The 21,298-nt window shown below is 48.0% G+C and overlaps 1 protein-coding gene across 1 annotated transcript; it reads right to left on the reverse strand.

The window, feature by feature from the left end:
* Positions 1–11,435: 11,435 nt before the first annotated feature.
* Positions 11,436–20,919, reverse strand: LOC112542531 (acrosin-like). Its single transcript, XM_088129065.1, has 6 exons — positions 20,843–20,919; positions 19,010–19,213; positions 17,728–17,999; positions 16,571–16,719; positions 13,401–13,476; positions 11,436–11,563 (listed from the first exon to the last, which is right to left on the reverse strand). The coding sequence occupies exons 1-6, from the start codon at positions 20,917–20,919 to the stop codon at positions 11,436–11,438; spliced, it is 906 nt and encodes a 301-aa protein (XP_087985191.1).
* Positions 20,920–21,298: the final 379 nt, after the last annotated feature.

Below are 21,298 nucleotides of genomic sequence, written 5' to 3' on the forward strand. Positions count from 1 at the left end.
GACCAGATGGGGTGACAGCAGCAAATTGGGCCGGTCTGCCAAAGCAACTCAACGGCGTCCCCTTGACCGGTCATTCCAAGCTTCAGAGCACTGAGCTGGGAATTGTACAAGATGTGGGGGAGCTCCCATCACAGCAAAGCCATCAGACACGTTACTTTTAAGTCCCCGGACTCCGCACACAATTGAGGTGAGGACACCTTCGTGATGCTGTGGTGCTGTCGGATGGCCTGAACTTCTGCATAGCTTTACATACGCGACAGCGACTCAACAGCTGAGCGATCAAGCATGCAAAACCGGATCATGCTTACAGCCCACTTGGCAAACATATTCTCCAATTAAGAAAAATGGGTTTAGAGACATAAAATAGAGGAGGTGTGGGGGCTGAAGCAGACAAGGTGGAAAATGAGTCTGAGACCAGAACAGGTACATTTTGTAAACACATGAGAAATGAGAAACATTGCAAGAAGTCTGTTACAAAGAAAAGATGGGGAAAAACAGGATTTAAACCTACATGCATATAGAACCTGATTCTTAGCCTTTGTAGAAGCTGATCTTCGTATTAGGGGTTGCTTGTATCCACAACAAAATATTGGTGCAACCCAATACCTTGCCTTCCCCAGAGAGTGCTGAAGTCCCAGAGAAAGATTAAATGCATTTTCATGCAACAGTCAGATCTTACGCTGTCTGGGGTCACCACACTCTTAGGACTCATGCTTCAGAAGCATGAGGCATGGATGGAGCTCAGCTAACCACCCTGGGCTATAACCATGGAGCTGTGTAAAATTGCCCCAGAGAAGTAGCATGGGTGAGATTAGCAGAACTCTAACAAAACTTTTTATTTCTTTCCAGTTTCAATAAGTATGCTGCCAGAGCTCCCTGAAGGATGCTTGATGGCCTTGCTAAGACTTTTCAACTCGGGTGGGGCACCCGCGTGCCAAAAGCATGCTGGGGTTTCCCTTCAGTTGGCAAGGACCCCCAGGCTCAGCAGGCAAATCTGTAGCTGGTGGGCTCTCTGACTCCTTCAGAGAAGCCACACCTGTGTCCTTGATGAGCTTCAACTCCGACAGTTTGGGCCACACCCACACGGCATCTTTCTCCTTCTTTACGATGTGCAAGAACTCCTGAATCATTCGGAAGAATTTAGCCACTGTGCTGTCAATCCGTGAGGTTTCAATTATGGGTGGGACTTCAAGCTCAGCTTCAGGTAGCTTTTGGGATGGGGTTTCAGCTTTGGGGCTTTGGGTCTCCAGATGAGAAACTGATGTGAGTTTAGGTTGTGTTGAAGTTTCAGGTTGAGACACAGTTTCAGGTGTGGGTTGAGAAGTGGATGGCAAAGTTTCAAGCGTAAGTTGGAGTGTTGTAGATGGAAGTGGAGTTTCAGGCTCTTGTTTAGATTCTGTTTGAAGGGAAACTTGGGGCTCAGACTGTGTTGGGGCTTCAGATGTTTGAAGTATGATCACAAGCTGAGATGAAGTTCCAGATTCTGGTTCAGACTTGGTCTGAGGAGAAGGTTGGGGTTCAGACTGAGGTGAGGCTTCAGATGTAGATTGAAATGTAGTCATAGGCTGAGTTGGAGCTTCAGGTTCTGGTTTAGAATGTGTTTGAGGGGAAGGTTGGGGCTCAGATTGAGGTGGGGCTTTGGATGTAGGTTGAGGTGTGGTTATAGACTGATATGAAGGTTCTGGTTCAGATTCTGTTTCAGGAGAAGCTTGGGGTTGAGTTTGAGATGTGGATCCAATCTTTGTTGGAATTTCAGGCTCAAGAAGAGGTTTGGTTTTAGGTTGAGATGGGGTTTGGAGTGTGGCTTGAATTATAGATGCAAGCTGAGATGTGACTTCAGTCTTTGATGGAGACGGAGGCTGAGATGGAGCTTGGGATATCGGCTGAGATAGGATTTCAATTTCAAGTAGAGGAGTGGCCTGAGGTTCAGGTAGGACTTCAGCCTCAGGTGGAGATGGAGAAGAAGGTTTGGCCTGAGATTGAGGTGGAACTTGGGATATGGTCTGAGATGGGACTTCAGTCTTCAATGAATATGTAGTTGAAGAAGGTTTGGCCTGAGATTGAGGTGGAGCTTGGGATATGGTCTGAGATGGGACTTCAGTCTTCAGTGAATGTGGAATTGAAGAAGGTTTGGCCTGAGATTGAGGTGGAACTTGGGATATGGTCTGAAATGGGACTTCAGCCTTCAGTGAATGTGGAGTTGGAGAAGAAGGTAAAGGTTTGGCATGAGGTGAAGATGGGGCTTCGGTTGTGGGCTGAAGTAGGAGTTCAACTTTGAATGGATTTGGAGATTTGGCATGAAGTTGGGATGTGGGCTTAGGTGGGACTTCAGATGTGGATTGGGATATAGGTTGAGTTTTGGGCTGAAATGGAGCTTGTGCTGTGGTTGGAGGCCAAAAAAAGACTAAAGGCTTTATTTGCCGTTTAGTTTGTAATACAGTTGGGAGATGAGCTGGAGCTTTGGTGACTACGGAAGTTGAAGGGGAACTTGCAGGGGAAGAGGTTGGGTGAGAAGCTGATTCACTCTGGAGAACAATCTTGATTGTGGGGATGGGCATGGGCGTGGGTGGGGGCTGAGGCATTGGGCCTGCTAACTGCTTTATCCACGAATAGAAGTGCTGGGTGGCAGTATAGACGCCTGGCTTGTGTGCTTTCCCACAGCCCTGCCCCCAGCTTGTGACTCCAATGATCCAAAACAGTTGAGAGCCATCTTCCTGGCACATGAGGGGGCCACCACTGTCTCCCTGCAACAAGAAGACAGACAAAGGCAGAGTGAGTGCTGGTTGGTCTCAGACTCAAAATCAGGAAAGAATGCAATCAAAAAAGGAAGCAGGTGGTGGTGGTGGTGGTGAATTAGATTATCACCATCTCCCTGGGCGTCAAGGCAAGGATGTAAAACATGCAGCATTTGGGTGGATATGAAACAGGTAGCCCAAAACATGAAGAAACACTCCTACTGGTAAAGGAAGGCAACAAGAAGTGAGGGCCTGCCTTGAAACACCCCCTTGGGAAGTGCCTGCAAGACCATTGACATCTGCAAAGTGGGAATGTGCCCACCCTGACAGAATGGAGAAAGTCATCCAGTTCACAGTTGGCATAATGATGCTATCCAGCCTGAGAACTGCTGGTTCCTGGCTCACCAGTTCACAGCTTTATACCAACTTCTCTGGTTTATACTTCTGAAACCAATACACAAGCTGGAATAGGGTTCCACGCTGAAATCCAGATCACTCCAGATTTTGCATTGCAGTTTTCAATTTTAAAAAGGCAAGCCATGATGCACATATGGAAAGGGAACAAAAAAACCTTCATTAGATGTGTAAGGTAAGGAAAAGAGTACACAAAATGCGCTAGAGGAAAGGCACACAGAAAAAAATGGGGAAAAGGCACACACGTATACGCAGAGGGACAAAGACATGGAAATTCTAAGAATTTTCAAGGAGACATTTTTTTAAAATTACAAACGTGTAAATATGGGATGAATGCAAGATTGGATAAATAAACTGAGTGTCTTTGGGTCTGTCAGATAGTTTTAAGTTTTCTGTATTTGTTCTGCAGCATTCATCCTCTCCTTTCAGGTTCATCATAGTTTGCCTTTTTACAAATAATGGGGGGTGTGTGTGTCTTTCGTTATATTTTAAAACAGCTTTCAGCTTCACAACTTTGCTTGTGTTAGTGGCAGGGGATGAGATTAGAGCGATTTTAAATGCCCAGTTTTATAAATAATGAGATCAAACAACCTAGTGGGGTTGCACTAGCTCAGTGTTTCTCAACCTTCGCAACCTTAAGAGGTGTGGACTTCAACTCCCAGAATTCCCCAGCCAGCATGGCTGGCTGGGGAATTCTGGGAGTTGAAGTCCACACATCTGAAAGTTGCCAAGGTTGGGAAACACCGCACTAGACGCTGAACTAGATTAACATTTCGTTTGGGTAGCTTGCAATCCAGCCATGTTCTTGGAACCCAGCTGTTACCATCAACGGGAGCGGTCCTCCCCACCCAACACAAAAGATGTTGAATGGAGGACCCTACATGGGGCTGACTGGCAGTGATTTTTCTTCCTTTTGCGATTGTTTGTTTGTGGCTTAAGTCATGGTGGACTCTTGCTAGAGGAAGGCCCGCTGCCTTCTTCAGCCTGGTGCCCCACAGTTGCGTTGGAGATTCAGTGTGGAGAGTCCACACAGCACTCGAGGATTGAACTGCGAACCCAGGAGGGTGGTGGCAGGGAAGGGCTGCAACGTACCTCCCCACCCCCACGTGGTCTTCCCAGGGGGCTTTACCTGACAGATATCAGCTCCTCCTTCCTCGTAACCTGCACACAGGGTGTGGTTCTCAATGGCTCCGTTGTACCAGTCGCTGCTGTTGCACTGAGCGACCGAGAAGCGGCTGACCTTCACTTCATGCATGACGTCAGACACCTCCCTGGCTGCTGAAATGGAAGGCAGCCGTTGAGGAGATGGCAGCCCCTCGTTCCCCTTCTCCCAGGCCGCTTTGGGGCTTTCGGCAAGGGCCCCTCTTTGTGGGGAGCAGCAGGGCCTCGGCTGCAGCCTCCAGGCTGCCCCAGATGGCCCAGATGCCAGGAGGGAGGAGAGGAGAGGAGAGGAGAGGAGAGGAGAGGAGAGGAGAGGAGAGGAGAGGAGAGGAGAGGAGAGGAGAGGAGAGGAGAGGAGAGGAGAGGAGAGGAGAGGAGAGGCAGCACTGGCAGAACACACAGTGATTCCAAGCATTAAACTTAAATTGTTGTTATTATTATTATGGTTGGTCGCGCAGTCATCCGGATGCTTAGACCGGATTTGGCATCTCTCTCCACCCATCGAGCCCTTCCCCAGGACCTGGGATGGGCAGATGTTTGATGGCGTTAAAGGGATCGTCGCAGGGTGGAAGCTGTTCCAAGGAAAGCCGCCGCTGTTGCTGCTGCTGCTGCTGCTGCTGCAGAGGAAGCAAATGGCAAATTGCAAATTGCAAAGTGCCAGCTTCCTCCATCACATTTAGGTGCAGGAATGCCTTTTTATTCCACAAAGGTACACTAGGATGGAACGTGGCATCTGGGAAGCAAGCAAGTGTGCGTGGGGGGAGGTTGGGGGTGTGTGTGCATGTGTGTGTATGTGAGCAAATGTGCCCTCTGTCCATGCTCACTGGAGCAGCTATTTAGGGAACAGGGAAGTCTCCTGAAAGTCTCCCTTCAGCCTGTCTGAAAGCCACTCGCTCTGAAGTTTCTAAAGAGGCTCCAGATTCCACAGAGTTCTCTACCGCGGCTTAGCATCGTTGTACAGCATTTCATCCCACCCAGCAGCGCCTGACGTCCAGCGGAAAAAGGCACACATGAAGGGACAGAGGAGCTGTCCGGGGCCAGAGGAAGAACGTGGCTGTGTTCCCACCCTCCGGTGGAGAGAGAGAAGACCTTTACTGGGGTTGGGCTTCTAGGCACGGGGCGGTGGCCAACCCCTGGCGGCCCAGAGGATGGCTGTGGGATCTCACCAGCTTTTCCTAGGATGCCCCAGCCGCTGATGTAACAGTGGGTTAAGAGAGACACGGTGACGGTCGTGTCAGGCAAGCAAGCCGGTTGGATGTAGTCGCTGCATTTCACGGGCTGATCTAGCTCCATCAGGGCAATGTCACTGGTCTCTGTGTTCCTCTGGTAGTCCTCATGGATTACTATTCGCTTGATGTAGCGCACGTGGACCTCGGAGCCAAGCGACGAAAGCCTCCATGCGCCAACCACTGCACGCCAGTGCGGAAGGTCTCTGGGGACAGAATGAGGGTCAGCTCTCCCTACCGCACTCAGACAGCCATGGCTTACCACCATATCTGCAAATGGGAGTTGCTAGCAGGATGGAAAAACTAGTCACCAAACTGTTCTCATGATTCTCAGCTTGGGTTAACTCTACATTAAAAGCAGGCAGACAAACCTGTCCCTTGTTCCGAGACACTGAACCTGCGCCTCCTTTCTTGCCATGGGATCTTCTGCATACAAGCAATAGAAGGAGTTGCGTGAGAGTCAAGGAAGGTCTCAGTGGCTGAGGAGTTTGTTTCCATCACAGGCATAAACTGACAAAACCAGAAAGGATGCCCCCAAGCTATTGTTTTACGCTGTCTTGAGAGGGGGTTCCCGAAAAAGCGGATTATGAATCTTATCAATAAATAAGAACACAAATCGTAAGAGTGGGTTTGTGGAGCATTAGAGTGAGAGGCAAAAGGATGGTGTAGGCTGCCTCCAGTCCATAAGTGAGTTCTGGAGGCTACCTAAAGGCCATTGACCTTGTGCATCTGATATTCAGCACTGAATTGTCCCTGAACCTGGAAGTGGCAGTTAGCCTATCATGGCTAACAGCAATAAACTCATCTTCTGGGATTCTGCCATGAAAGAGGATGGCCGTGTGTTTGGGTGTCTTCAAAAGACAAGTAGCCAAATTCATGGAGGAAAAGGTGGCCAACAGCTCCTAGTTGGTTCTATATGTCCTCCATGCAGAGTCGGAACAACTCTTCACGCCTGTTGATGGGGAACATAAGGGAGATGGGTGCTGCAGTGATTCTCCAGTGAGGAACATCTGTTGGGGTGCTGAGTGAACAAAAGGTTGGGATAGAGATGGCATAGAATCCATAGATGGACAGTTTCCTCAGGGTCGGAGGACGTAACTCACTCCCCTGGCCCTCTGGAGAGCTGCCGTGTGACGGGCATGTGGTGGTACCAGAGGAAGAGAAGGGGCTTTGGTTTTGGTTCCTTGGGTCGGGGAGATGGGAGTGGGAATTCCCTGGAGCAAATCTCTCGCATGTCCATAGGACTCTGGGTGGCTTACAAACACTGAAAAGCAATACAGCACTAAAACAGTACAACTATGTGAGCACCAGCCATGCGCATCTGGAAAAGGCCATTGGTCAGGCAAGTGAAGGCAAGTGAAATCCTGCAGAGGTTCAGCCAGGATTTCACACACTTCTTGAGCACGATCACCAGGGGAGGAGCCCTAGGAATGACAGTGGCTGAATTTCAGTGATGAGGCTTGAGGGAATTTTAAAAGTGGAGGTGGGCTTGCCTCCAGGGCCTCCCCCTTCCCTCTGTTTTCACGAGAGCAAAGCTTTGGTGCTGCTGCAAATCAGCCTTTTTGCTCCCAGATTTTGGCAGCTTGATCTCAAGGGGGTGCTGGGGCTGGAAATGGGGTGCTGGGGGTGTGGGGGGCAAGGAGTCATGGACAGTGAGGTCCCCTCCTTGGTCTAACCCCCCTCCCAGGTTCTTCAATTTTTTTCTCTCATTTTTATATTGTGTTATTGTATTATTATAAAACACAAGTAGTACATTATATTATTTGGGTCCAGTGGTATTTATACAGCATTGACTAGAGGTTATTAACACTCTGATATTTAGATAACTTAAGTCTTTAAAGATAAAGAAAAAAAGAAATTTATATCAGTGTGAACTGTGATTTCTAAAATGTTCATGTTGATAAACCTAAGGTTAAATTTTACATCTAAAGCTAAATGGGGCATTAATAAACAACAGCAAAATATATTAAATTATTTGTTATGTAATAAAGGCTTCTATCAAGCTTAATACTTAATACTAGGGCCTCCACTGTATTGTTACTTATTACTGTTCGTGCATATTGAAAGAAGAAAAAGGAAAAAGACATAAAAAACAAAAACAAAATAAACAACAATAATAAAAAGAAAAAAGTTTTAAAAACCCAGCTATTTTGTTTCTAACTTCCTCCTTTTTGTGCCTCTATGAATTTGCAGGGTTTATAAGAGTCCACTGGAGTTGGGCGGCCAATAAATTTAAATAATAATAAGCATTTAGGCCCCCTTAGAAGGTATACTGTATGTGTTTATATTTGCCATGCTGCATAATCTATTTTATATATGGGAACCATTCTTGCTTGAATTCGGTTAAACTTCTGTTGTGGGTATATGCCATTAATTCTGCCATTGCTGCATATTCTCCAAATTTAAATTCCCAGTCAGATATCATCAGAATTGTATCTTTCTTCCAACATTGGGCAAAATTTATTCTCACTGCTGTGAGCATATATCTCAGTAAATTATAATATTTCTTGTTGTGATATTCTGGGATTATATCTAGTAAAAAAGTTGTGATTTCTTTTTGAATTTAATTTCCAATTTAATTTTTTTTTATATTGTACGATGTATATCTTTCCAGTACTTTTGAGGGTTTTTTTACATGTCCACCACATGTGTTAAAATGTTCCTTCTGCTTCATGGCATTTCCAAATACTGTATGTATGATCTATCTATCTTGGAGATTATTGGTGGAGTTTACCATCCGTAAAACTTTTTGTACCAATTTTCTTCTAGGTTGTATCTTGGAGTAAATGTTATAGATTTGCTCCATAATTCTTCCCCTTGTTGTGTTGTGACTGTTCCTTTACAATTTTGCATCCATTTTATCATACGGCTTTCTATTTCTTCTGAGTCGTACCTAAGTAGGAGTTTATATATGTGCCTTAAGAAATGATGCTGGTTTTGTACAAGGGTTTCAAATTCTGCCTTTTTTCTTAACGTCCCTCCTTCCTTCCTGAGATCTGATTTTATCCTTCCGACTATTTATAAGCGCATCAACCACGATACACTCCAGCCTTCATGAAACACTTCCTGCTGGGGCTTTAATCTGTTTGTAGGATCTGAGAGGACCAGGTCTGCACAGGTGGTTCCATTTTCCTTTCTGTAAGTATTTCCAGCATGGAAGGCATTTGAAGGGGAAACTAGAAGTGAAATTGTTAGGCTTATTATTCCCTTTGTGAAATTCCATACTTTTATCCAACTTTGTATGATAAAAATGTCCTTTAAAATTTTTATCCACCTTTGTGTCACTGCACCAGAAATGTCTGACAAATCCATTTAACATGATGTGCATAAAAAATCCATTTAAAAGGACGCACTTATAAAAAAGGCCTCAATTGCACGGTTGCAGACACCATCTTGACTTTTTTGACTACCCCCCATGTGGACCTCCCTGCCTTTTCAAACCACACGAGTTAAGTTGGCCATTGTTGCATCTTCAGGATATTGATTTTCTTATTAGTCCCCTTCAAAAATGAATTGGTTAATGATCGCGTTACTCTTTCTGTCCTATTCTGTCCCTCCCCCCCTCGCCCCGAAATCCAAACCTTCAACTTTAGACTTAGTGAGCAGGAGGATTTGCTTCAAGGTAAATTATATGAGTCATTCCCACTCCAAACATTGGGTGGTGAACCTTCTGCTTTAATGTGTTCTGCTCCCTCCCCTGAATGAGCATGGTTTAGTTTTATACTATGTAACTTACTCCTTTAATTACTGCATTTCCTATTTAGTATACTACAGGGACATCCACAAGGTGTGGTCAACAGAGTCAAGATGGTGGCCACGACAGTGTGATTGAAGCTCTGCAGAACTTCAATCACACCATTCTGACCACCATCTTGACTTTTCCGACCACGCCCCGCAAACACCCCTGATCTGCTACTCCTCTGAAAGGTGTTGGCATAGGAAGTGTAATAAAAAGATGCCAAAAGAGTAAATACTCCAGCAGCACCAGGGTTGTTCTGGAAGTCCTTCCCTATTTTTAAGCTTTCATGGCGAAAACTGCAATGGGGTAGTTCCAAGATGCTGCCCTATGAAGCCAGTAGCTCTGGGAGGTCCTCCTGGGGCCCCTTCCCCTTCTGGAGCTTGGCTCCCCCCGGCATGGGAGGGTCTCACCTTTTGTTTGCGAAACAGTGGGCTGCAGTGAGGATCCACCGGCCGGACACAAGGGACCCTCCGCAGGTGTGCTTGTGCCCCGTTATCGTTGGTAGCTGCAAGCTGACGATCCAAGGCCAGGCCCCGGGCTGGGCATTGGTGCTGCTCACCACCTGCTCACTCTGGTCATGTCTTGGCACTAAGGGGTGTCTTCCGCAAACGCTGGATGGAGAAACAAGCGTTGCTTCCTCACTAGCAGCAGCAGCAGCAGGGCAGTCCCCGTAAGCCGCGTCCCACCTCTCTCCAGCTAAGATGGTGCTTGGGCCCCCCACGCCCTCCTTCCTTCCCCCCAGCACCTGGTGTCCTTGGAAGCCTCGTCCCTCTGGGCAACCAGAGCCCTGCTTTCTGGATCAGACCCGGCTTCCTTTGTCCTCCTCCTCACTTACTCGCAAGTATCAACTATGGCGCGAGCGGGCCGGACAGTAGCAAGGATCTGGAGCGGAAGGAGCACCCATCTCATCCTCTTGGTGGCTCCAGATGCTACTCCGATCACCACATTCTCCCAGCGGTGGTGACGTCACAAGTGCCCAGAGCCAGGTCGCGGCCAATCAGCCCCCGGGCAGTATGACCTCACGCGGAATGTGCCGCGTCCAGGCAGCTCCTTTCCCCTCCCGAGCACCGTGGAACATCTGGCCCAGAGGCCGGAGCCAGAGGTGCGCCACTGGAGGAGCCACTGCTGGGACCGGCCTGCAGTTTGGGACATCCTCCTGAGAAGCACCCAACTGTCTGGGCCCTACGTCTGGGAGCCTTCTGAGTCCGGATGCAGCACAACAGAAACGGGGAAGGGACGCGACAGGAGGCAAGAGAGGAGGGAGAGGGGGCAGCGGAGGAGGAGGAGGAGAAAATGGGGGTCTTCAACTGAAGGCCAGGCAGAGAGGTGGGAACTTTGAAGGGTCTGAGAAAAGGCACACGGAGAAAGGAGGAGTGGGGTGGGTGGGCTGGACTTGCATGGCATGCCAGACTAAGTAGGGCTGGATCGTTTGTGGTTCTGTAAGGTCCACTAGCCTGGATTCTATGATTTCCAATGAGACTCCAGACAGAAGTTTTTTCAAAGCAAATACAGCTTTTATGTCTGGCCAGAAGAAAAGCAGGGTGGACCCCTCTCTGTCCGGCTGGCAGAGAAAAGACAGAGAACGGCCACCCCCAGGACAGTTTACAACAGCTTTGATACCTTTTTGTCATCAGGAAGCATCCAGGAGGAGGGTCACACACACACACACACACACACACACACAGACCCGTGTGCCTGCCTTCCAAGGTTGTCAAAACATTAGCTTAAGCAGCATAAACCAGTAGTTAAGTTTCTAGTTCTCATTTGCTACCGGGGTTTTTTCATAAAGCATTGCTAAGTTTTTGGCTAAGAAAACTAACTTATTGCAGAGGATGTGGTTACATAATGTGGTTAAACAAGAATAGGTGCAAAGATTCATGCATGCTCAGGAAATGCGTCCAGGAGCTCGAAAGCGAGACATTAGTTTAACCACATCTTTCCATTTCCTTTCGTACCTCTGCAAACTTGTTCCTTTAGCATTCAGCAAAAGCTTTTTATTTGCACCTTATAACTTTTAGAAGATTCCTAGCTGCTAAAGCATTCCCAGTTTCTTTAACTAACCTTCCTGTGTCAGCAGAAGCTTGAAGTATGGAAGCAAAACCGGCAGTCAGCCCAACCATATCTTAACCACACCTTAGAGTTCATTGTGGGAATCCAGCCCTAGTCTTGAAATGTGGTGGGAAGCAGGCTGGCCTTGAGCCACAGGGTGGTGATCTGTTTGGACATGGCACCTAAGGGGACAGGGTCCTGGGGTTTCCCGATCACAGAGTTATGAGTGTTGCGTGAACCTGCCCAAGTCAGACAAAATACCAGACTTTAGAAAAGGTGAGAACTGGGAGAATAGAAGCAGCAAGAAGGCGATGAAAGAGAGAACAGAAGATTTTAAAAAAGTTATCTGTGAGGAAAGCTAACAGAATAGATGCAAGAATGAAGGACAACGCCAGAAATTGCGATCGAGCTTTATTCATTTCTGAAATGCACTCCCACGTATGTCTACTCAGGGGCACTTACTTCAGGTCAACGTACATTGGACTGCAGCCGTATTTATTACACACACATGGGCTTTCTCAAAATTCAGAGGGAAGAATCCTAAAGTTTCAAATGTTCACTCCTGGAACGTTAAGCCTTTCTTCTGAAGTGTGCTTCCAGATAATAACTGTGAAGAACTATTTCAAGGATGCTGTGGTGACTTTTTCACCACGGTGAATGTCCAAGACACAAAGCAAACCTTTCTTCCCCCAGGAAAACAGGAGCTGCGGCCTGTATTTCTTCAAACTTTAAACAAGTAAACAGTATTCATAACTCATAAAAATGAGTAAACAGTATTCATAATTCTTTTAACAACAACATTTTTTTTAAAAAAAATAGGAGCTTCTGCCACTAAATCACGTTTTGCAAATATCCTTCTGATTTTCTTTCTCAACAGACATCTCCAACCCCCAGATGTGGTGGTCAGCTACTCCTACAATCTCAGCAATAGGCCTTGGTTGTTCCTGGTGAAGCGTCTTTGTGTTCCTACCATGAAATAAATAAGACACATTTTCTGGAAGGAAACACTTTATTTTGGATGTGTTTTTACAGGAGAACAGCTGCCGGAATCCACTTGGTGGGTGCAAGAGCTCAGCCAAGCAAGGTGATGGTGCGAAGCCAAGGGGGCTCTGGATGCTCTTCTCCTTCCAGCAACGGAAGTGGATTTCAAGCTGGTAGATGTTTGCCATAACTTTGGTTCCTTATCCTGATGAAGCCATTTTCACCCCAGTCTGAAATAAGGTTGCCTGGGGCATCTGTCTGTGAGCAATGAGGGTTTGCTTCCCTGTGATCATGAAGAGGATTGGGACCCAGCTGGCAGCCATGTTCCTAAGCCATCAGAAAAAATGTATTTGCCTGCTGATGGAGCTTGGGCCTGGAGCAAGGTACCAATGCTATTTTAAACGGTGTACTTATAAAAGTAGATACAGAAATCTGAGAAAGTGACTGATTTAGGGCAAACGAAAAGTAGGGCTCAGGTGGCTAACAGGTCAGGAGCTGGGTGGTGTGGATTATACCAGAAGGATGCTGGTCACGGACGCTTTATCTGGGCCATGGCCATGGCAGGATGGAGCCCCTGGCTTCCTTAGATGGGCCTATTCCAGTAATAAGGCCCAGACCATGGTGTGTACCTGGTCTGGAGATTGGGGGCAAACTTTCGCCAGGGCAGCCTGTAAATTACACTAGGTCCCTTGCCCCACCCTAGGAAGGCAGTAGTGGGAAATGGCTGTGCAGCTGTGATTGGAGGGAAGGAGAAGGGTGCAAATGTCCTCTTTGGTCCCCTATACCAAGGCCAGGTGGTACGTTTTGAAGCTGGTCTCCACTGGGCAGTTCGAAGGGTGTACCGTGTCTTTGCTTCGGGGAAATACCCAATTAAGACCCCATTTACCTTTTTGTAAATGGGATTGTAATAATAATATCCGGTGTACCGGCTTGGGGGTGGGGGGGTGGGGGTCGAAGGGGTTGTGGGAGGGGTTGGTCTGAATGGTGGGGAAAGTGCAGACATAGGGGGGTTCTCCATCGTATTCCTGATCCAGGGGAGGAATGACTTAGTGAAAGTGAAGACGCCGGGCACTTTTCCGCTGGAGCAGCCCCTGCCCCAGCTGTTGAGACCGATCAGCCAGAAGCGCTCAGAATGGGATGTCCTGCACATGAGGGGGCCACCACCATCACCCTGCAGAAAGAGGAAGAAGGAGCCATGACCACGCGGTGCAGGGTCTCTTCATCCATGTCCATACAATGGCACAAGGCTCAAGTCCCACTCACTGAATTCATTCATTCTTGGCATTTGAAATATTTCCCTTGATAATGTATCTGAAGGAGGACATCTAGATCTAAGCCATTTTTCCCAACCTGGGAATTGGCAGCTGTGCTGGACAGGTGGATGAGAATGAGAGGAATAAATGATCCAATGCATTGAAATGCACCTGAACTGGAAAGATTGCTACAAGTAAGCATAAATATCTTGGACCTAAAACTAGGAAGTCTCTTTATGCGCAAGCTGTTGAATATTAAACCACCAACAGGGCTCCTGAAGAAGAGTTCTGGTTGCTCTCTCAGCAATCCAACAGAGAGAGCAAAAAGGAGTTTACCAAGGGGGCTGAGCAGGCTGAGCAGGCGATCAGAGAAGCTGTGTGTACTACAGCACTGTGTGGGAGAAAAGTCTAGTCTTGTGAGTAGTTAGTTGCCTACTGTGGAGACTGAACGGTTCCTTCCTGCTGAGAAAGTAGAGAATGCACAAGGAATATAAGGTAGCCAGCTCCCAGGGATCTTGTGAGCTGTGCAAAGAATAAAGACAGCAGATAGGAAACCACAACCAAAGAAGGCGGGCCAGTTGACCAACAAGGATTATAAACAGGTAGAATTGTAAAGAGGATGTCAGGAAAATGAAAGATCTGAGATGAGGCTGAAAAAGGAACAACAAAAAGAGCTTCTTTAAAACAGTTCCTTTCAGTTGCTGTTCCTGTGTGGATACTTGATGCATGACATCAAGGAGATGGTCAGCTCAACAGACTAAGAAACCTATGCCACGTAGGTCAGGACTACTTTCACTGTAACAGCTCTAGTAACAGAATCTTGCAAGTCTGAATGTGCTTCCCCCTCCCTGACTTTATCTTCATGTGAATGAGGGAGGGGCTTGTCTGGGACATTTTCTTACTCTTTCTTGGCCTGGGTTCAAGCCCCTCTTATCTGACCATTGCCTTGATAGCCACTCTTCCTCCTATCCTTCAAGGCCATTCCCTATGTTCTCTGCAGATATCAAAAAAGCCGGCTGACCAAAACTTAGGACCCCTTAGGACAGTGAATCTCTGACTAACTCTGTAACTTTCCAGCTGAAGCTTCTTACAGCCATCTTTAAAAATCCCTCCAATCTTCCATCAGTCCTTATTAAGCCCCTCAACCCCTTCCAGCCTGTATCTTCTTCTCCACCTCCTGTCATGTCAGGATGAGCCTGATTCTGAAGTAGCTTGCATCCTCAATTCCTAACCATATTGATGAAAATGCCAGTATCATAAGTATGGCCTGGGTCCATGCCTCCAAGTTAGCACACACTTCCACCTACAATACCCCCAAACCAAAACCATTACCAAGAGGGGAAGGGGGCTTGCTGGGGGGGTGGGGGGGGGCGGTCAAATGAATGAGGCATGATTTAGAAAAATATACAAGAAGGGCTTGGAAGCCAGACTTCTGTTGGCAAGCACCTTTCCATCCTTCAACCTGACTTCTGGAATGCTGTATCTGGTTCCCTGATGGCCTTTGAACTGGAACAAGAGTACACTCAATCTGATTTCTGGATGTTGGATTGTCTGCGTGGATCCTTGCCTTCTGAAGTAGGCCTGTGTTTTTCTGGAGCTCTAGTGTTCCTGCACTGTGGTGAGATTTATAGCTTCCATAAAGCAGTCTGATCCACATCTGAACTATACTTGACTCATAATTGCTGGCGCAGGAGGCTTGTTAAGGACAGACCTAATCTTTCCAGACTAACCTGATCTTATCTTTTTGATCAGGTAACTTCCTTCATAGATTGTGGGATTGCACACCCACGTGGTCTCTCTCGTTCTCTTTCTTTCATAGAGTCTTCAAATTATGGGAGGAAATAACTCCACTGGATTGCGCTGGGTCAGAACCCACCACAAGTCCAGTTGTGCACCACACTTCAGGAAGGATTCAGGAATTCAGACGTACCAAAACAGGTTCAGAAAAGGGCAACAAGTATTAGCAGGGGATTAGAAATGAAGGTTAAAGACATTGGGAATGTTTAGACTTGGGGAGAGAAGGGTGGAGAAGAATATGTTGCACACTTCAGGAACTAGAAGGGATGTCACACAGAGTCATGTCCAGGCCTCTCCTGCATTGGCCTGGAGTGCAGGACACCGAATCATGGATTAAAATTATGGGGAGGGAGATTTCAACCGAATGGGGGGAAGAGGGTTTTCCTAAGAATAAGTGCAGTTTGGAACCAATTACCAAAGAGTTGGTGGCCCCCTTTCATTTGATACATTTAAGCAGAACCTGGTCAGCTATCTGTTGGGAATGTTTTAATTTGGATTCCTGCACTGAGCAGGGGTGAAACCAGATGCTCACTCCAGAATGCTAGGAGTCTCTCTGCTCCTGGCTCGAACACCTTTGTATCTAGGTTGCCATGTGTCTGGCTTGAGCAACTCTACTCTGGCCCACAGCGAGCGGTCCATGGTTCTGCCTCCCTCCCTAGGTGGCTTCTGAGATGCATTACAGGTAGTCCTCACTTAATGACACTAACTGGGACTGGCCACTCTGTCGCTAAGCAACACAGTCATAAAGCGCAACATCACGTGATGATGGCAGTTGTGGAAGTTCTTGTTGCCATCGTTAAGTGAATCCCATGCAGTCGTTAAGTGCAACGTTGCGTGATCACCATTTGTGACCTCCTGCCAGCTTCCCCATTGACTTTGCTTGTTGGAAGCCTGCAGTGAAGGTTGCAAATGGCGATCACATGACCACAGGATGCTGCAACCATCGTAATTGGGAAATGGTTCCCAAACGTCTGAATCGCGATCACATGACCATGGGTATGCTGCGACAGCTGCAACCACGAGGACTGGTCATAAGTCTCCTCGTTCAGTGCCTTCGTAACTTCGAATGATCGCTGAACACGTGGTCATGAAATGACTATCTGTAGTTCTCTCTGTGAGCCTGTTTCAAATCAAGCTCTGTCTTGGGGAGGGCCAGCAAGATGAACATGAAGACAAGAAGTTAGGGAAAGAGACCTCTGCCCTTGGCACACTTACCCGGCAGCTGTCCATAGTGGCTTCCTCGGATATGGCACAGAGGTGTTCCTCTTTAATGCGCATGAAATACTGAATAGTGCTGTTGCACGCATCTCTGGTTATCAGCGACACTTGGGCCTCTTGTAGGATGTCCGAATATTTGGCACCCCCTGCGAGCAGAAGAGATGGTTGTATCTCCCCACCATTATCCAGTGCCATTATCTGGAGGCTTGTGGACAGCACCCTGACCGCAGCAGAGCTCCTGAACCCAGGTTTCAGGTTCAGTTGGAACAGCTGACAGTCAGAGAGCAATTATGGGAAGTCCCTCTGTTTATATTCAGATTGTGTTCACATAACACCATTGACCTTGTTATTGAATTAAGTCATGATCTGGCTTCACACTGTGCACTGAATCCTAAACTAACAAGGTTGGGTTCACACAACAAACTAAGCCGCCCCCATCCTTCTCCCCAATTTAAACTAGCCAAGCTTAGAATGTGATGGAAATGGCACCATTAACTTTTTAACCTGTTCAGATGCGTAGTGTGAGTGCAGCCAGGGGGGGCACGGCTTTGGTCTTCCCCAGTTCTAGTCCTGCCCTTTAAAAATGTGCCCTGAAACTCAAGTTCAGGTCAATTTTATCTACTCAAGAAAAGCGTTTTCTTTCAATATTATCTTTGGCTCACCAAGGTCTCTCGTTGGGCTTCTGCCAATCACCAAATCTGTCAGAGAGAGCCAGCGCCCCAAAGCAGAGACAGATCCTCAGCTCCGTTCCTTAAGAAGGAGACGCATGCAAAGTTTCCTGAGGCCAGGAATGGCCAAAACTCTGGGTCACTAGAGGACAGCTGTGTCCTTCCTGCACTCACTTGACTAAATGATTTGTAGGAATGCCATCAGAGATGGAATTTCCTCAAGGGATGCAGGGCACTCTTTTTTCCTGCTCCTGCTTCTCCTCTGATATTCCTCTGCCCAACGTAGGACCCTCAGCACCACACCGTCCTCATACTTTCCAAGTCTTTGGTGTGATGCCTTCAAGAGCTCCTGACAAATGGTTGGGTGACTCTCAGGCTTTCCTCCAAGCTACAGGTTGACCGTTTGGTGGGGAACTGAACCTATAGCATGCCTGGAGCCCCCATTTTTATAGGGATAGGGATTGGGGGTGGTCTCCTGGCTCTCACTCTTTATGTTCGTGATACCCCAGCCACAGATATAGCAGTGGGTGAGTGTGTCTATGTCCAGATCCTCATCTGGCAAGCAGGCTGGCTGGACATAATCGTTGCAAACCACAGGTTTGTCCAGCTCTATCAAGGCAATGTTATTCAAGTTGTAGTCGGGGTTAAACTGAGCGTGGTCGACCAGTCTCTTGATGACACGGTTCTGGGAATCAGGCCCAGGTTTGGAGCGCTGGGTGGCCCCAATTTGCACTCTGAAGTACTCCACTTTTAGGTACCTGGGTAAAAGGGGAGACAGGAGATAATGTTATAAGACCCATAAGTGAAGTTTTAAGAGGAAACATCTGGGCCCAAGTATAGGAATGGGAAGGCAAGCTGCAAATTAAGTCCAAGAGAGCAAAAAGGGCCACCAGCCCCGGGGCGTGGGGTGCCAGGATGCCTAGATCCAGGAGAGAACCAAGAAGCTTCAGGATCCAGACCTGACCTCTTCCACCACCTTGGACCAACAATAGTCATTGCGGGGGCGTGGTGAGTGTAGTATATCTCCGGGAGGGGTCTTGAGGAGCTTAATTTTGCTTTGCTTTGATGAAGAAACTCTCAGTGTTTGTTGGGAACCTTAATGCCAGGGTAGTATTTCATTTAGAAATCCATGAGCCTGCTGAACATGAGAATGTATGTTTCCCAATAAATAAACCCCCTGTCCAGCGGGACTGGGCATCGTTCCCCTTTGTGCAACCCTCTGCTCCTTGGCCAGGCAAAAGCCTGTGACCCTTAGAGTAAGAAGGACAAGGGGGAGGGTTGGCACTTGGCCCCTACGGTCCGTGAATGGCGCGTGAAGGCCCATGAAGGGGGCAGGGGAAAATGTGCAAGACTAGTGGCCGCGAAGAGTAGACTTTCCCAGTGGCAGCCTCCCCCCAAGCCCTGGAAGGCCCACCCCAGGAAGGGTCACCCGGCCCTGTCCTTTTGCCTTCCTGGCACCAGGCAAAGACAGTTTTCATCTGGCCATGTAGCAAGTTATATTTAGATTTGCACAGAAACTCTGTAGCTCCCCTGGCTGTTGCAGCTGGCATTCCTATTTCTAACTGTCCTTTGGGGTCTGCTTTTTTCCTAATTCACCTTTTTTTTAACACCTCCTGTCAACCCGACCACCAGTGGGGGAGGCTGGGAGTTGCAGTTCAGCAACATGTGGCAGACCCCTGGTGCCCGTCGGCCTAGAGAGACCGGTTTCTAATCCCGGGAGACCTGGACCTCCTGCCCTCTGCTTAGCTGGCGATCCGGTTTTGCTCACTTTTGAATGATGAAGCATCGCGCTGTCGAAACAACCCAGCGAGAGTTGATCAGGGAGCCGGCGCAGAAGTGGCGGAAGCCCTCCCGCGTCGGGAACTGGAAGCTGACCGCCCAGGGCCACGTCCCCGGCAGCGTATCGGTCCCGCCCACGATCCTCAACAAATTGCCATGGCTGATGGCTAGTGGTCGGCTTCCACACACCCTCCTGCAAAAAGAGATGGGCTGATGCGCAGGTGTCGCGGGCCGTTTCTTCCTGCAGTGAGGTGCGGCGCATCTGATGGCTGAGTCAGCCCTGCTAAGGTGTCCCTCTGCCAAGAACTTAGCCCAAATACTTCCTTAGCCCAGGAACAAGCCAGCACCCCAACATACCTGTTCCTGGAAAACGGGGGGGGGGGGGGGGTCTGGCAGGGATACCTAATTCCGTTTTGGATGCTGGGGGTGGGGGGAGGGCATGGTTGCTGCACATAAGAGCTCAGCCAAGGCTATCTGGACCCATGTTCTGCCTCCAACGGCAGCCAATGCTTGCATCTGAGAAGGCCCAAGCAGGACATGTGGCCACCTTCTGAATTTAAGGTTCTCGTTTCAATTGTGGAGGTTAAAAATGGCAAAATCTTCCTTCTGTGAACAAGCATAATATTTATTTTCAGGCCCTGCTAAATTGGTGACCATCAACACATCCGATGTCAGTAAGTTCCAGAAGATAATTTCACAGACCACATGGGGGAAGTATCATATCTTACTTTATCCATTATTCCTCAACCACTCAAGAAAGCTAATGGGTTTTTTAAAAATACAAATACAATAAATGCAAACTAAGCATAAAGAAATAAATTAAAAGCAAGAGCAATTTAAAATCAGCCAGCTAAACATATGGCTCCCTTGTTTAGCAATGCTGTTACCTTAACCTGGGTTAGGTAGGTTGCATGAACCCAGCCTATGGGCATGAGTAGAAGGGCACTTGTACCAGGGTTGCAAGACGGATGGCCCATGAATGCGTTCCTCAGAGAAAAGATGTAGCTTCATGGCATCTTTTCGGTCCAAATAAGAGGTCACGAGTGGAGCAGCAGGGCTCCATTTCCTCTTTCCTAACCCCCAGATAGGCTATTCAGTCTGAAAGAACATATGAGAAGCTGTGCTGGTTCAGGCCAAGGTGGGGTATTTGTCCTGGAAAGGGACGAAGATCTTTCTTAGGAGTATTTTCTTCCGAGGAGGAGGAGGAAGAAGATGGATAATTTCTTTCAAATTTCTCTTGGGAGTGGTTTTGAATGGGCTTTCTTGTCAGAGGTGGCCAAGAGTGCTCCTGATGGTCTTACTTTCCTATTAAACCTCTTTCTGTAGCTCTGGAACATCCCTGACCTCTGGACCACTTCCCAATATAGGGAAGCTCCTTTGGGACCTTTGCAGAGAAGGTTGGCCATTGGAAGACATCCCCAGTCCTGGCCACTTCTTCAGGAAACATATATGTGGATCCCATGTCTCATTCATGAATATTTCACCAAGATGTTCTTCTCAGAAGACATTTCAGGAGAAAGTTCTCTTTTATCAAACTGAATGAAGGGTTTGAAATGGCAGGGGGGGAGCACCAGTTCATTTCCTCCTCTTCTTCCTCCTCCGGTGTCCAGCCATGGCAGACTGGAAGCTTCCGGAGTGACCCCCAGCAGGGCCTCAAGAGCATAGCTCTTGCTGTTGCTTTCCCTACCCACCTTTGACCCTGTAACACCCATCAAGCACACTCCAGCTGAGCATGGAGGCCCCACACCACCAGGATGACAAAGCGCTGCCAATGGAGCCACCCCCTCCATGACGTTTCCCCCCGGCTGTGGCCGTTGCTTACGTGCAAGTGTCGTCATCATCATACGAGAAACAGAACACCTCAAGTGCCCAAAGGAGCAGCAGCAGCTGCTGCTTCATCCTACATCGCTCAACAAATGTCAGGTCCCACCTCCTGCTCCCGTGGCTCGTGACATCACAAACTGTCCTTTCAGGCCCCAGCCAATCAGCAAACAGCCAGTATGACATCACACTGAAGAACCACAGTTCTTTGCTGCTGTTTGCTTTAGAAGGTCAATTGCAGGGACCCTGGTTTTGGCGTCTGGTCTCACGGCAGCCCTACCTGGGCGTGGATCAGCAACAATAGGAGATCTGGGCAAGAAGCAAGCTACAGGGGAAATGGTGACCTGCAAGATGCTTCTGTAGAAGCAGGATGGACACAGTGTCGCCCAGTTGCTAGGAAGCTGTTTTGCACCATTCTGTCTGTCTGCCGGTTTCCCTTTTGACAAAATGGAGAGAG

The sequence above is a fragment of the Python bivittatus genome, unplaced genomic scaffold, assembly GCF_059951505.1.
Source record: "Python bivittatus isolate LINGU-HERP-01145 unplaced genomic scaffold, Pbiv_v1 ctg000730_np1212, whole genome shotgun sequence".
NCBI lineage: Eukaryota > Metazoa > Chordata > Lepidosauria > Squamata > Pythonidae > Python > Python bivittatus.